This window comes from Bos grunniens, chromosome 4 (genome assembly GCF_055505025.1).
Source record: "Bos grunniens cultivar Pamir isolate PY7600 chromosome 4, Bosgru_T2T1.0, whole genome shotgun sequence".
NCBI classification, from domain to species: domain Eukaryota; kingdom Metazoa; phylum Chordata; class Mammalia; order Artiodactyla; family Bovidae; genus Bos; species Bos grunniens.
Genome location: NC_141168.1, coordinates 43,671,044 through 43,685,000, shown reverse-complemented (window position 1 = coordinate 43,685,000; position 13,957 = coordinate 43,671,044). Strand labels below are relative to the sequence as shown.

At 60.9% G+C, this 13,957-nt stretch overlaps 2 protein-coding genes across 33 annotated transcripts in view; one reads left to right on the top strand and one right to left on the bottom strand.

The window, feature by feature from the left end:
• NACAD (NAC alpha domain containing) overlaps positions 1–5,578 on the top strand; it is an 11,233-nt gene extending 5,655 nt beyond the window's left edge. The window contains exons 2-8 of the mRNA XM_086396153.1: positions 1–4,004; positions 4,140–4,252; positions 4,334–4,408; positions 4,798–4,944; positions 5,022–5,171; positions 5,283–5,405; positions 5,497–5,578. The exon at positions 1–4,004 is cut by the window's left edge and continues 2,980 nt beyond it. Coding sequence (XP_086252279.1) covers positions 1–4,004; positions 4,140–4,252; positions 4,334–4,408; positions 4,798–4,944; positions 5,022–5,171; positions 5,283–5,405; positions 5,497–5,511 — 4,627 coding nt within the window. The 3' untranslated portion in view covers positions 5,512–5,578. The remainder of the gene's footprint in view (positions 4,005–4,139; positions 4,253–4,333; positions 4,409–4,797; positions 4,945–5,021; positions 5,172–5,282; positions 5,406–5,496) is intronic.
• Positions 5,579–7,008: 1,430 nt separating this feature from the next.
• Positions 7,009–13,957, bottom strand: part of CCM2 (CCM2 scaffold protein) — a 53,504-nt gene continuing 46,555 nt past the window's right edge. For all 32 annotated transcript variants that reach the window (XM_086396168.1, XM_086396169.1, XM_086396159.1 and 29 more), the window contains 6 exons: positions 12,080–12,216; positions 11,122–11,257; positions 9,794–9,851; positions 9,330–9,468; positions 8,522–8,660; positions 7,009–7,516 (listed from right to left, as the gene is read on the bottom strand). In XM_086396168.1, the coding sequence (XP_086252294.1) occupies positions 7,236–7,516; positions 8,522–8,660; positions 9,330–9,468; positions 9,794–9,851; positions 11,122–11,257; positions 12,080–12,216 (890 nt within the window). In that variant the 3' untranslated portion in view covers positions 7,009–7,235. The remainder of the gene's footprint in view (positions 7,517–8,521; positions 8,661–9,329; positions 9,469–9,793; positions 9,852–11,121; positions 11,258–12,079; positions 12,217–13,957) is intronic.

Genomic DNA, 13,957 nt, shown 5'->3' with positions numbered 1-13,957 from the left:
CTCCCCACCCCTGCAGGATGCAGGTCTCCCCTTGGTCCAAGGATCTGCTTCTGAGGCCAGCCCTGAGCCCCAGTCAGAAGAAGAGGAACTGACAGCATCCTTACCCCTGCAGGACACAGGTCTCCACTTGGTCCAGGGATCTGCCTCCAAGGCCAGCCCTGAGCTCCAGTCAGAAGAAGAAGTGACAGCATCCTCACCCCTGCAGGACACAGGTCTCCACTTGGTCCAGGGATCTGCCTCCAAGGCCAGCCCTGAACCCCAGTCAGAAGAAGAGGAGCTGACAGCCTCCCCACCCCTGCAGGACACAGGTCTCCCCTTGGTCCATGGATCTGCCTCTGAGGCCAGCCCTGAGCTCCAGTCAGAAGAAGTGACAGCATCCCCACCCCTGCAGGACACAGGTCTCCCCTTGGTCCAGGGATCTGCCTCCGATGCCAGCTCAGAGCCCCAGTCAGAAGAAGAGGAGCTGACAGCATCTTCGCATCTGCAGGACGCAGGTCTCCCCTTGGTCCAGGGATCTGTTTCTGAGGCCAGCACTGAGCCCCAGTCAGAAGAAGACGAGCTGACAGCATCCTTGCACCTGCAGGACACAGGTTTCTCCTTGGTCCAGGGATCTGCCTCCGATGCCAGCTCAGAGCCCCAGTCAGAAGAAGAGGAGCTGACAGCATCTTCGCATCTGCAGGACGCAGGTCTCCCCTTGGTCCATGGATCTGCCTCCGAGGCCAGCCCTGAGCTCCAGTCAGAAGAAGTGACAGCATCCCCACCCCTGCAGGACACAGGTCTCCCCTTGGTCCAGGGATCTGCCTCCGATGCCAGCTCAGAGCCCCAGTCAGAAGAGGAGCTGACAGCCTCCCCACCCCTGCAGGACGCAGGACTTCCCTTGGTCCAGGGATCTGCATCTAAGGTCAGCCCTGAGCCCCAGTCAGAAGAAGAAGACCTGACAGCCTCCCCACCCGTGAAGGATGCAGGTCTCCCCTTGGTCCAGGGATCTGCCTCCGATGCCAGCTCAGAGCCCCAGTCAGAAGAAGAGGAGCTGACAGCCTCCCCAACTCTGCAGGACGCAGGTCTCCCCTTGGTCCAGGGATCTGCATCTGAGGCCAGCTCAGAGCCCCACTCAGAAGAGGAGCTGACAGCCTCCCCACCCCTGCAGGATGAAGGTCTCCCCTTGGTCCAGGGATCTGCCTCCGATGCCAGCTCAGAGCCCCAGTCAGAAGAAGAGGAGCTGACAGCCTCCCCACCCCTGCAGGATGCAGGTCTCCCCTTGGTCCAGGGATCTGCCTCCGAGGCCAGCTCAGAGCCCCAGTCAGAAGAAGAGGAGCTGACAGCCTCCCCAACTCTGCAGGACGTAGGTCTCCCCTTGGTCCAGGGATCTGCATCTGAGGCCAGCTCAGAGCCCCACTCAGAAGAGGAGCTGACAGCCTCCCCACCCCTGCAGGACGCAGGTCTCCCCTTGGTCCAGGGATCTGCCTCCGAGGCCAGCTCAGAGCCCCAATCAGAAGAGGAGCTGACAGCCTCCCCACCCCTGCAGGATGCAGGTCTCCCCTTGGTCCAGGAATCTGCCTCCAAGGCCAGCTCAGAGCCCCAGTCAGAAGAAGAGGAGCTAACAGCCTCCCCAACTCTGCAGGACGCAGGTCTCCCCTTGGTCCAGGGATCTGCATCTGAGGCCAGCTCAGAGCCCCACTCAGAAGAGGAGCTGACAGCCTCCCCACCCCTGCAGGACGCAGGTCTCCCCTTGGTCCAGGGATCTGCCTCCGAGGCCAGCTCAGAGCCCCAATCAGAAGAGGGGCTGACAGCATCCCCAACTCTGCAGGATGCAGGTCTCCCCTTGGTCCAGGGATCTGCCTCCAAGGCCAGCCCTGAGCTCCAGTCAGAAGTGACAGCATCCCCACCCCTGCAGGTTGCTGGTCTCCCCTTGGTCCAGGGATCTGCCTCCGATGCCAGCTCAGAGCCCCAGTCAGAAGAAGAGGAGCTGACAGCATCTTCACATCTGCAGGACGCAGGTCTCCCCTTGGTCCAGGGATCTGCCTCCGAGGCCAGCCCTGAATCCCAGTCAGAAGAAGAAGATCTCACAGCCTCCTCACCCCTGAAGGACGCGGGTCTCCCCTTGGTCCAGGGATCAGCCTTCGAGGCCAGCCCGGAGCCCCACTCAGAAGAAGAAGATCTCACAGCCTCCCCACCCCTGCAGGACGCAGGTCTCCCCTTGGTCCAGGGATCAGCCTTCAAGGCCAGCCCGGAGCCCCACTCAGAAGAAGAAGATCTCACAGCCTCCCCACCCCTGCAGGACGCAGGTCTCCCCTTCGTCCAGGGATCAGCCTCCGAGGCCAGCTCAGAGCCCCAGTCAGAAGAGGAGCTGACAGCATTGCCAACTCTGCAGGACGCAGGTCTCCCCTTGGTCCAGGGATCTGCGTCCAAGGCCAGCCCTGAGCCCCAGTCAGAAGATCTCACAGCCTCACCACCCCTGCAGGACGCAGGTCTCCCCTTCGTCCAGGGATCAGCCTCCGAGACCAGCCCTGAGCCCCACTCAGAAGAGGAGCTGACAGCCTCCCCACCCCTGCAGGACACAGGTCTCCCCTTGGTCCAGGGATCAGCCTCTGAGGCCAGCCTGGAGCCCCACTCAGAAGAGGAGCTGACAGCCTCCTCACCCCTGCAGGATGCAGGTCTCCCCTTGGTCCAGGGATCAGCCTTCGAGGCCAGCCCAGAGCCCCACTCAGAAGAAGAGGAGCTGATAGCCTTCCCGCCCCAGCAGGATGCAGGTCTCCCCTCCAGTCAAGTATCTGCCACCAGTGCCAGCCCTCAAGCCCTGATGACTGACACAGGCTGTACCCAAAAGACAGAGCCCACAACCACTGCAGCCCATAGGAAAGGAAGAAAGACCCTGGGACTGAGGCCAGCGCCTGAGGAAAGAGACCCAGACCACACTGGAGGATCAGACTCTCTGGCCTTGGATCAGATACATCTGGGTGGCCCAGACCTACCTGCAGATGCTCGGACACCCTTGGAGGGAGATGCAGGCCCCTCCAAGCCTGCCACAGAGATCCCAGACACACCTAAGCCTTTCACAGCCGCCCAAGGTCCCCCAAAGCCTGACTCCAGCGGGGAGGAAGTAGCCGAGGGCATTTTGGCACCTGAGCAGGAAGCCTGTCATGGTATCTGTGCACATGGGGGTGATGGAGCTGAGTCCAGCTCACCCCCAAAGGTGGCCCTGGGGGTTGAGCACCAGGGGCATGAGGCCCTAAAGCCAGTGGTTCATGGCCCAGGGGTGTGTCCTACTGCCAGCCTAGAGGTTGGCCAGTTGGGGCCCCCAAGCCCAGTGGAGGAGGGAAGGGCCACTCTTGGGCACAGGCTTCCCATGGCTGTGGGCTCAGAGGCTGGGCTGGGCTCCTGCTCACAGTCTCCTTCAAGAGCTGTGCCCAGGCTGGGAGGGCACTGTGCCAAAGATCCTGCCCCAACATCTCCACTGCCCTTGAGGCAGCCAAAGCCTGTGCTGGGCCCGGGCAAGGGAGAGCAGGCTCAGGCAGCACTTGGAGTCCTTGGCCCCTCCCCACTGCAGCCTCCAGAAAGCCCCATAGGGGGCCTGCCCAGTGCACCCCAAGACAGGATCCAGGGCCCTGAGCCCCCTGCTCCTGGTATCCTCATGGAGGCAGTCCCAACCCCCCTGGCATCCCCTGCCCCCTGCCCTTGCCGGGGCCCCCGGGAAGACTTGGTGGAGGGCGCGGAGCCCCTGGGTTCTCCGAGCCACCCACCACTTCGGCCAAGAGCCCAGCGGGCGGTGGCCGCCTCCTCAGGGATCACAAACCCCCCTGGGGCTGGGCAGGTCAGCCTCCCACCCCACCCCACCCTCCTCAGCCCCAAGGCAGCCCCCAAGAGGGGTACCCATGCCAAAGACCCGGCCTCGAGGCTCTCGCCCCCTCGCCAAGTGCCTCCTGGCTCTGGGCCCCGGAGCCCAGCCGGCCCTCGAGGGCTCCCAGCCACCGAGCAGCAGGATGACGGTGACAGTTTGGAGGAAGGTGAGTGGGATGCAGGCGACAGCACTGTCCTGAGCCAGGGACCCAGGGGGCAGAGGGCTGGGCAGGGATGCCAGAGCTGCTCGCCCCGTGCCCCTGTCCAGAAGGGCAGGCCATCCTCACACTCCCCTTCCTCAGACTCACCCCGCGCTCTGGGCTCCGGCCAGCACTCGGACAGCCACGGGGAGTCGTCAGCTGAGCTGGAGGAGCAGGACCTCCCAGGACCACAGACTGCACAGTGCCCAGCCCAGGTGCCCAAAAAGCCAGGTTGTGAGCCCAGGGGAGGAGTCCGTGCCCTGCCCTCGGGTGCTCAGACCCCCTTTCTTCTCCAGGCACCAGCCGGCAGCGGGAGCGAGGAGACGGTTGCCAAAGCCAAGCAGAGTCGCAGTGAGAAGAAGGCCCGAAAGGTGTGCTGGGCACCCAGCTGGGACTCTGCTCCCTCCAGGAGGGGCCAGGCTGGCCAGACAACCCCAGCCACCCCAAGAGTGGGGCTGGCAGCGTAAGGGGACCCTTTCCCACCCCACAGCTTATGAATCCCATCGATGGGGGCCCTGGGATAAAGGGAGTAACTGAATGCCTTGGGTGAAGTAACTGGGGCCGGGCTGTCAGTTCAAACAGACACAGCCCGAGTCCGACGTCCTATTTGCTCACATGGGGAGCCACCTGGGAGGCTCCACAGAGGGTGGGTGGCGGAAACCCTTGTGTCCCTGGCGTTTCCCCTGGACTTGCTCCTCTCCCCCAACCCGACTGGGAACTTTGGGGCCCATGCCCAGGTCTGAGACCATTGTGCTTCCAGGCAATGTCCAAGCTGGGCTTACGACAGATCCAGGGGGTCACCAGGATCACCATCCAGAAGTCCAAGAACATCCTCTTTGTCATTGCCAAGCCCGATGTCTTTAAGAGCCCAGCCTCAGACACCTACGTGGTCTTCGGCGAGGCCAAGGTCTGAGCGGCTGGCCACGGGCGCGGGGAGGGGGTCTGGGGCGTGGGCTCAGCTGACAGCTGACCTCTGTACTGCAGATCGAGGACCTGTCGCAGCAGGTGCACAGAGCTGCGGCTGAGAAGTTCAAAGTGCCCTCGGAGCCCTCCGCCCTGGTGCCCGAGTCAGCACCTGGGCCGAGGGTGAGACCCGAGTGCGAGGAGGAGGAGGAGGAGGAAGACGAGGAGGAGGTGAGGCCAACGGGCCCACAGCTCAGTCTTGTGGAGGGGAGCAGTTTTGCCTGGGGGCCTCTCACTGGGGGAGGGGGCCACTCCAGCACCTCCCTGCATATCCCGCTCCAGGTGGATGAGGCAGGACTGGAGCTGCGGGACATTGAGCTGGTGATGGCGCAGGCCAACGTGTCAAGGGCCAAGGCTGTGCGGGCCCTGAGGGACAACCAGAGTGACATCGTCAACGCCATCATGGTGAGTGGCTGGCCCCTTCGCAAATGCCCTGCTGCTGTCTCTGCCAGGGCCTGTCCCTCAACATGACCCTCTCCTTCTACAATTCTCACAGGAGCTGACAATGTAGTTGCTGACCAGACCCGGCTCCACCCCTGCCCCCTAGCTCTGCTGCTCAATAAAGTGGTGTCCCTTCATCGCCTCTCTGCTCCTCCAGCGCAGGCTCTGGCTAAACGGATTGCAGGAGGTGTGCAGACACTTCCTGAAGCCACACAGGTCCTAAGGAGGGTGGTGGTCCCTCCCCCACGTCCCAGGGAATCCACCTTGCCCAGGGATTGTGGGCAGTCCAGTCACTTGGCTGTGGCCCAAATCATGGGCCTGGGAATGGCAGTTTCTGGAAGGAACTCCCCAGATGCAGGGGCCCCCGAGCTGGAAGAGCTGTGGGAAGTAGTGTCTGCTAAGGTGAGCAGCACTTAATCTCCCGAAGTTCCTGGCCCCCCGCTGTGGCCCAACTCTAGGAGTCACCACCTCTCCCTGTCCTCTCTCTCCTACAAAGTCCAGGGAGCCGCAGGGTGGGGGTGACGTCCCAGGACAAAAGAGGGAGACCACTGAGTGCAGGACCACGTGTGGGTGGAGCCCCTGGAGAAGAGGAGCAGTTCCTGACCATCACAGAAGGCTCAGGGGACACAAGGTCCCCACTGTTCACAAGCACAGGGTGGGCTATGGAAGGGATGGCCCCTGGCCCACGTGGCCATCTTTAGCTGTTCCAGATGCTTCCAGGGCAGGTTGATTCACACACTCACCTAGAGACGGCATCTACCAACTGTCTCCCTTAGCTCTGCCCAGCCCAGGCCCACAACCAGCACCTGGTCCGCCAGGGCCAGAATGAGGTCTGAGATCTCTCCTCCAGTCCTGCCCCTTGTCAGCAGGGAGGGAGCCTAGGGGACTGCAGACCCCTGCCTGGTTCCCACAGAGCTGGACAGCGAGCCCACATCTCTGCCCTCCCTCCCGGGGGCCCACCGGGGCTTCTTGCATATGCAGTCAGGAGCCTCGAGGTGCGGTATCTTGGGGGTGAGGAAGGAGTCCCAGAGCTGGGCCTCCCCGCGCCTGCACTGCAGTGCCCAGGCCCCAGCCTCCAGGCAGATGGCCCTGAGGTCACCCCCATGGCCTCCCCACGTCCCAAGGGCACAGGAGGGGCCCCACCCAGGGGGGACCAAGGCCACAGGGTTTGACTGGCCCCCACTGGCCTCCCTGATGAGAGGGACCCTGGGCTCCAAGATGCTATGCTCTCAGGGTGGGGATGGCACTTCTGGTAAAGGCGTGGTGTGCAGGTTTGCTGTGAACCACCCTGACGGTGAATGTGGCCTGAGGTCATGGGCTCAGGTGAAGGGCTAGAGGACAGCGAGCCCCTCCGAGAGCCCAGTGCTCATGTCCACGTGTGCTCAAGACACCTGCTCCCTGCCCTGTGTCCACAAACCCCAATCAGGCCCTCCCTGTAGGTGTCGGGCACAGGTGCTCAGTCCACTGTGCCCAGCCAGGGCATGTGGGTCTGAGACAGAGGCCAGAGTGGAGTCCCCAGCTCTTGTCCCACTGGAGCAGAAACACAATGGCAACCAGAGATAAATTATTCACATTGCAGTAAACTTCTTTTAAGGTCTCTGAGAGTTTCAATAGAAACGTCGTGTGCAAAATGACAGCTGTCCAGGGTCTGGCTGACAGGACCCCCTCCCGAGGCAGGGTGGCATGCAGGTGGGTGCGGCTTGACTTTCTGCCCCAGCACGGGGGTGCCTCCTTCACAGTAGAGCCACCTATGTCCGGGGCCCAGGAGGGCGACTGGCAGGGGCCCGGGCACCATCAGGCCGAGTCCTGATCCATGCTGCAACCCAGCGCCTCGATGTCATTGCTGATGTCCGAGATCATGCGGTCCCACTCATCCCCCTCTGAGGGCACGGACTGGTCATCAGAGCTGCCCGCGGCCCTGTTCCCGTTGGAGGTGGAGGTGGAGGTGGAGCTTGTGGCCCGGCGGTACCTGCCGAAGCTGTCCGTGATGATCCCACGGCCATCCTTCACCCCAATGGTCTCCAAGAAGTTCTCGAAGTGCTGGCTGTCTTTCTCAGGGATGAAAGGCCGCAGACCTGCAGACACATGGCCCACGTGACCCTGAGCCAAGCCTCTTGCTGAAAGCACACATGTGCCTGTCCCAGGGGGCCCATGGCCTGGATAAACCCACCCCACCCACACCATGTGTCTGCCCCAGTCCTGACAGGTGCTGTGGACTGGCCCTGCCTTGGCAACAGGGCTGGTGCAGGCCAGAAGCCACACTCTTACATCACTGCCCTTGGTCCTCAGGAAAGCCCCACTTCACAGGCTTCCAAACACAGGAGATGAGAGGGTGCAGGGGAGGCTGACACAGGGCTCCAAGCACCAGGCCCCACTGCCCAGCTCCCAAGTGACCACCTACTTCCTGGAAAGTAGGTGTGAGAACACCTACTCTGATGTGAGAACAATATGAAACAGGCCTTGGACCCCAGGCTTAGCTGTTGGCTGACTCCAAGGGGCCTGTGGGGTCAGCAAGAGATCAGACTGGATGCAGGTCTGCACTTGACCCTTCACCTCCACCCCACCCCATCAGCATAGCACCCTCCTTGGATTGTCGGGGGCAGAGCCCAGGACCTGGGAGCCTCCACCAGCCATGTTCTCTGGGATCAGCACAGGGAAAGCAGTCGCTCCACTGTGCTTGTGCATGTGGACACACATCCAGGGCTGTGTCTGGCTGGCTGTGGCAGGCACTGAGTACCCGGCCGCCCTGCTGACTCTGCAGGCTCTGCTCTCGGGGCCTCAGCTAAAGCTGCTTTTCCCTGTGCTGATCACAGGGAATGGTGTCATCACTCCTCCGCCCAGCAAGTTCCTGCCCACTCCTCCAAACCTGTCCCTGCACCAACTTCCTCTGAAGAGCCTCCCTCAGCCCTTACCGGGCAGTACAGTGGCCACCTCACCCCGAGTCTGGCTCCCAAGGGGCCCCTCCTGCTTCCCTGGGGGCAGGGTCCCCAGAGCCACTGGGAAGCGCCATCGGAAGAACCACTCGGCTTGCTGGCTGGCTGGCCTCCACCCCTAAGGGAGCCCACCCACCCCGCGCTCACCGAGCAGCAGGAACTTGCGGCTGTCCCCATAGAGCTGCCGCAGGTTGATGCAGAACTCGTGCACCGAGGCGCCGTCACGGTATTCGTGCAGCAGCGCTGCAAACTGCTGGATCTCCTGCGACGACAGCTTGGTGCGCAGCTGCCGAGAGAGCGGGACCGCGTGGGGAGGTGACTGGCGATGCCTCCACCCTGCCCACACCCAGCCTGACCCCTGCAGGAGGGCCAGCAGGAGGGAGAACCCCACACCAGCCCCGAGGTCCCCACACCAGCAGAGAGTGCCTCGGAGACCAGCCTACACCATCTGCTTTAACCTGCCACCTGGCTGGCCACCAGGTGGCTGGGTGGAGGCTGCATGTCTGACACCACTGCCAGGAGCCACCGAATTGCACACAGAGCCCAGAGTGATATTCGGTGTACTGACCAAGTTTTTAATGACGTGAAGTCGAGGGACAGGGGAAAAGTCTGCTGAGCAATAACAAGGCCCATCTGGCCCTTCCATGGTAGCACCCCATGCTACCATTCACCACCAGGGACCCAGAGACAGGTCTGTGGTTCAGCCCCAGAGGCCAGAGCAGCCCCAAGCTCAGGCCTTGGCCACCTCGCGCTCTTTCCAAAAACTGACCTGGTAGGAAAGACTTCAAGGCCCAGTTGTAAGCAAGGCATCCACGCTCCCCCCAGCTCCACCCACGGGGAAGCAAGCCTTCCTCCCATCTCTTCCAGGGAGCTCCTAGCCTGAAGGCACTGCACACAGGCCTGCTGGCGGGGCCAGCGTCTTCTGACCTTGGTGGGCGAGTGGCAGGCGGCGTACCGTGAGCATGTAGTCCTGCAGAAGCTCCGCAGCCGTGGCACTCAGCTCACTCTCGCTGACCGTCTTGGCGTGGGGTGCCGTCTGCATGCAGAAGGACAAGGGCGAGACGCCGCCTGCATGTGCACACTCGGGGAAGGAGCTGCAAGGCGCAAGCCAAGTCATGGGTGGGCGGCCCCCTAGCCCTGCCCCAGGCCTCACCCTCACCCCCTGGGATTCAGTGAGAGCCAGGGGCTGAAACAAAGAGGAGGCCTGTCATGGAGGAGGTGCTCGGGCAAAGACAGAGAAGGACATGTGCAGGGAAGGACCCAGAAGGGGCCAGCAGCCTAGCAGGGTCTCAGTGGAGCAGTGACATCACTAGTGTGACCCGGAGGAGCCCATTCACTGGAAGACTCCTGAAACTGGGGAAGGAAGGTGGGGCCATGCAGCTGCGTGGGCAACGCTGAGACCCAGGTGGGGGTACTCACAAAGTGCTGGCTTCCGTCTCATATGGCTCCTTCATGTCCACCTTTGTGGAAGAGTCATCTGTGTGGAAATGCAGAACACAGAAGCTTCTGGTTATCTGAGGGAGGGGGCCCTGAGCCCAGTATTCACATGCTAAGCAGAAGAGGCCGAGCCCTGGTGGTGGGGAGCCGCCCAGACCCCTGGGGTGCACCCTTTGGGCTGCACCCACACCTTCTTCTCCTGAGATGCACCACCTGCCGTGGGTCTGGACAGGAGCCAGGACGATGCTCTGGTCCCCAGAAGATGTGCCAAGTGGTGGGGCTGAAGCAGGCTCCCCAGTGGCCAGAACGAGAGAAGCTTCATCAGCAGACAGTGAACATCCCTATGTCTACTTTGTGAAAACTCATTCAGCTGTACACTTTCGATTTGTGTGTATCTTTTAGTAAAACAGTTTATTATAAAAACAAACGCAAGGGCCAAAGCAATCACACTAAAGCTGAATGTTTAAATATAGCTCAATAAACCACCTGCTGCCCACTGGGGCCTCAACCTTCCCACCTGCCCATGAGGACAGACTACCAGCCTCACCAGGCTATCTTTGTGGGGCTGCAAGCAGCTCCAGCACAAACAGCGAGACGAGGACGCAGCCAGGGAACCAGCCCTTTCTCAGAGAGCCCCTGCAGCTTCGTGTTTACACGCAGAGGGTTCTGCGCTGTTCACAGGATGTGTGAGTCGCAGTGAAGGGAGTGGGGCTGGACTCCTCTCCACAGAGAGACCAGGGGCCTCCAGCCCTGGAGGCCACCGCTGAACTGTCTCCAATATCTTTCTTCCTGTTCCCCTGACTGACAGAAGCCACAGATCCTCAGTAAACTATTTATTTGAAAAGTAGATGCTCCGGTGTTTAGAAGACTGAGCTTCAGTGGGCTACGTGTAAACTAAGTGTGCTGTGAGCTTACAATTCCCAGAACAGTCCTCTAGCTCCGAGCGCCAGTCCCCCTGCATTGCTTTTGGGCTCTTTGCTCTTCCTGCCGCCGCCCCCACCCTGCCCTGGGCAGCCTGCACCTGGGAAGGGGCCCCACACCCATGGTGGGGCCTCACTTCTAAGTTTGGTACAGTGACTTTAGCCACCTGTGGTTCCAGAGTAAGTGTTCTTGGCCCCCAGAGTTACGCAGGAAGCCACCAGGGGGCCTAAAGGAGGGAGCTGGGGGGAACACGTGAACAGTGAAGTCTGGAAACGAAGGGTGTTGACTCAAAGTCCGCCCTGGATGGTGGCCACCCAGGTGCTATTCTGCCAGGAGCTTGCAGCAAAGCCCTGGTGGGAAGGGGAGAGGGAGCTCAGCTGCTCACGTACCACTGTGAAGGGATAGGTGGTGGGTGGGTGTCGAGGCCCCATCAAATATGGCTCTGTCCAGGAAGTCAATGGTGGACTCCGTGTACACGATCTGGAAGACCTGGCCAAGCAGGGAGCACAGCTCTTCCGCGGCGACCTGCCAATTGAGGACAAGGCTGAGCCTTCCAGGTCACTTCCTAGGCATCCGACACCTCACTTGCAGAACGAACACCTAGAACCAGGGCCCACTGTCTCCCACTGCCCACTAGGGCCGCGAGGATGCCAGCCACACCCCGGAGGCTCTCTGGACCCGCAGGAGCGTCACCTCTGGCCCTCCTCCTCCACTGCTCTTCCACCCACAGCCGTCTCAGCACTCGTGCCAGCCTCAGGAAAAGGGCAGAGAGCAGGCAGCACCTGAGCCAGTTCACATGGACAGCATTCTGACACGTATGCTGTCAACGCGGGTCCCATCTGGGAAGGCTCTTCCCCCGAGACAGGGGACAACATCTGGAGGAGCTCCCAGTGGGGACAAGCCAAGGAGGCGGCCCCAGAAGGAAGAACTACTCAGGTGGAAGGTGGGCAGAGATGAGGAGGAGGGATACTGATCAGAGGCTGCCAAGACCACCATCCGTGTTTTGGTCTTACTAAAGGCGTGAAAATTAAACAGAAGGCAATCAAGGGGCTCCCTGAGGCTGGCAGCTCTATGGTGGGCTCAAGCCACTCCCCCAGAGTCTTCCCCAATGTCACAGCTTGGTGTGAAAACAACAGCCCCCACATGGGGGAGGGAAAGGGGGGTGCCAACCAAGAGAAGAAGGAACTAGCATGGAGATATCAGACTGGGACTCAGTGGGACCTGGGTCAGGTGGTGGGCAGGGCTTGGGCTAGAATGGGTAGAGCCTGGTCAAGCTATTGGTGGGGCTGAGTCAGGATATGGGTGGGGATGGGCAGGCCCTGGGTCCCAGGTGCCAACCCTGCTCACCTTGCTCTCCGCGGCCAGGATCACCAGGCAGCATGCCTCCACAGGCCCCACTCCACTCTCCGACAGGGAGCCTGTGGTGAGGCCTCGGGAACTTTCTGCACACAAACTCTGGCTGGGGGAGATGCCAGGATCCTGGGCTGGGAAATCAACACCATGGCAGGTTAGGGCCCATGTGGGAGCTCAACGGCAGGCTCTGGGCAGCCCCTACCTGACTCAGGTGGGGACAGATCGAACCAGGCAAGCCCCCGCCCTCATCTTCCCTTCACAAGAGCACCCTTCCCTGCCACTGCCCACTCAAAACCACCACCTTAACATGACTGTCTAGCTTCTCTGCCAAAGACAGAGTGAATATCTCAGACTGAAACTGCGAATATTTAGCTGCTTCTGATCTTCACAAAAGAAGGTATTCACAGAGTTCTACTGACAGTCTTAAGACACAATCCTGACAGGAGATGAGGAAACTGAGGCAGAGGGGGCAGAGGGCTGGGTCTGAGGGTGCATGAGAGGCAGAGCCCAGGTTGGGATCTAGCCATGAGAGCACCCACCTATTCGTTAACACTACACACTGCCTCCTCACACACAAGGTCTCGTAGGACGTGTGGGGGATTCCTGAGGCAGGAAGTGGGGGCTGTGGCCCAGGGCTCCAGGCACATCCACAGAGACACACCCGGGAGCAGGAAGTGCCAGGGAAGGCTGGAGCTCCCCTGATGCCAGGATATCTCAGGGCAAGCCCAGCCCAGCAGGAAGACCACCCATAGCTCAGACAGTGCTGAGAGAGAGGACCCCAGCTAGGAACAGCCAGACTCTGGGTGTATGGGCTGGCAAAGACCAGGGCTCTGTAGGGCAAGGCTGCTGGTACCCCATGTGGAGGCTGAGCCCCATGAATCTCACTGTTAGAACATGACTGTACCATCCCACCGGAGAAGGCAATGGCAACCCACTCCAGTACTCTTGCCTGGAAAACCCCATGGACAGAGGAACCTGGTAGGCTGCAGTCCATGGGGTCACTAAGAGTTGGACACGACTGAGCGACTTCACTTTCACTTTTCACTTTCATGCATTGGAGAAGGAAATGGCAACCCACTCCAGTGTTCTTGCCTGGAGAATCCTAGGGACGGGGGAGCCTGGTGGGCTGCCGTCTATGGGGTCGCACAGAGTCGGACACGACTGAAGCGACTTAGCAGCAGCAGCAGCAGTACCATCCCACAGCCATGGGCCACAGGCGCTGAGCTGTGCCCCAAACGAAAAGCCCCCACAGGGTTTGAGAATCAGGACAAAGAATACTGTGAGACTGCTCACTAGTGACTGCTACACTGACCATGCTGGCAAGGTGTTCTAGGACATTTTAAATAGCTTTATGGCTCACAGCCGTGGCTGCTCCCAAGGAAGCAAGTGTGTGGCTCTGAAGCCACGCACAGTGAGCCTACTTCTAATCGCCCAGCAGCATTCATCCCCAGTCCCACAGGCTGTCCCCACAGGTCCTGGTTCAGATCCACTGCCCACTTTCCTATGTCCACAGAAACACCCCTTAATGAGACATCTCCACAAGCCATGCTTGCCACACAGAGCCTCCTGCAGCCAGACCTGACCCTGACCCCCGACACAACATTTTCCCCAAGGCCAGCACAGCCCAGGCCAGGGGAGGCATAAAAGACAGGCCCCTATGTAGGAGGCACTTAGTAAGCGTTAGCTACCACTGCCAGTGCCAGTGCTGAGGACAGCCACGTGCATCACCTCACACACAGCCACTCGCTGTGACAGGTGCCTCTGGGAGACCGGGAGGCCCCTGGGGCTGGCGACTTCCCTCAGGAAGAGCCACTAGAACGAGGAGGCCCTCCAGAACACAGAATGGAATTCACTCTCCTTTTAACTGGAAAG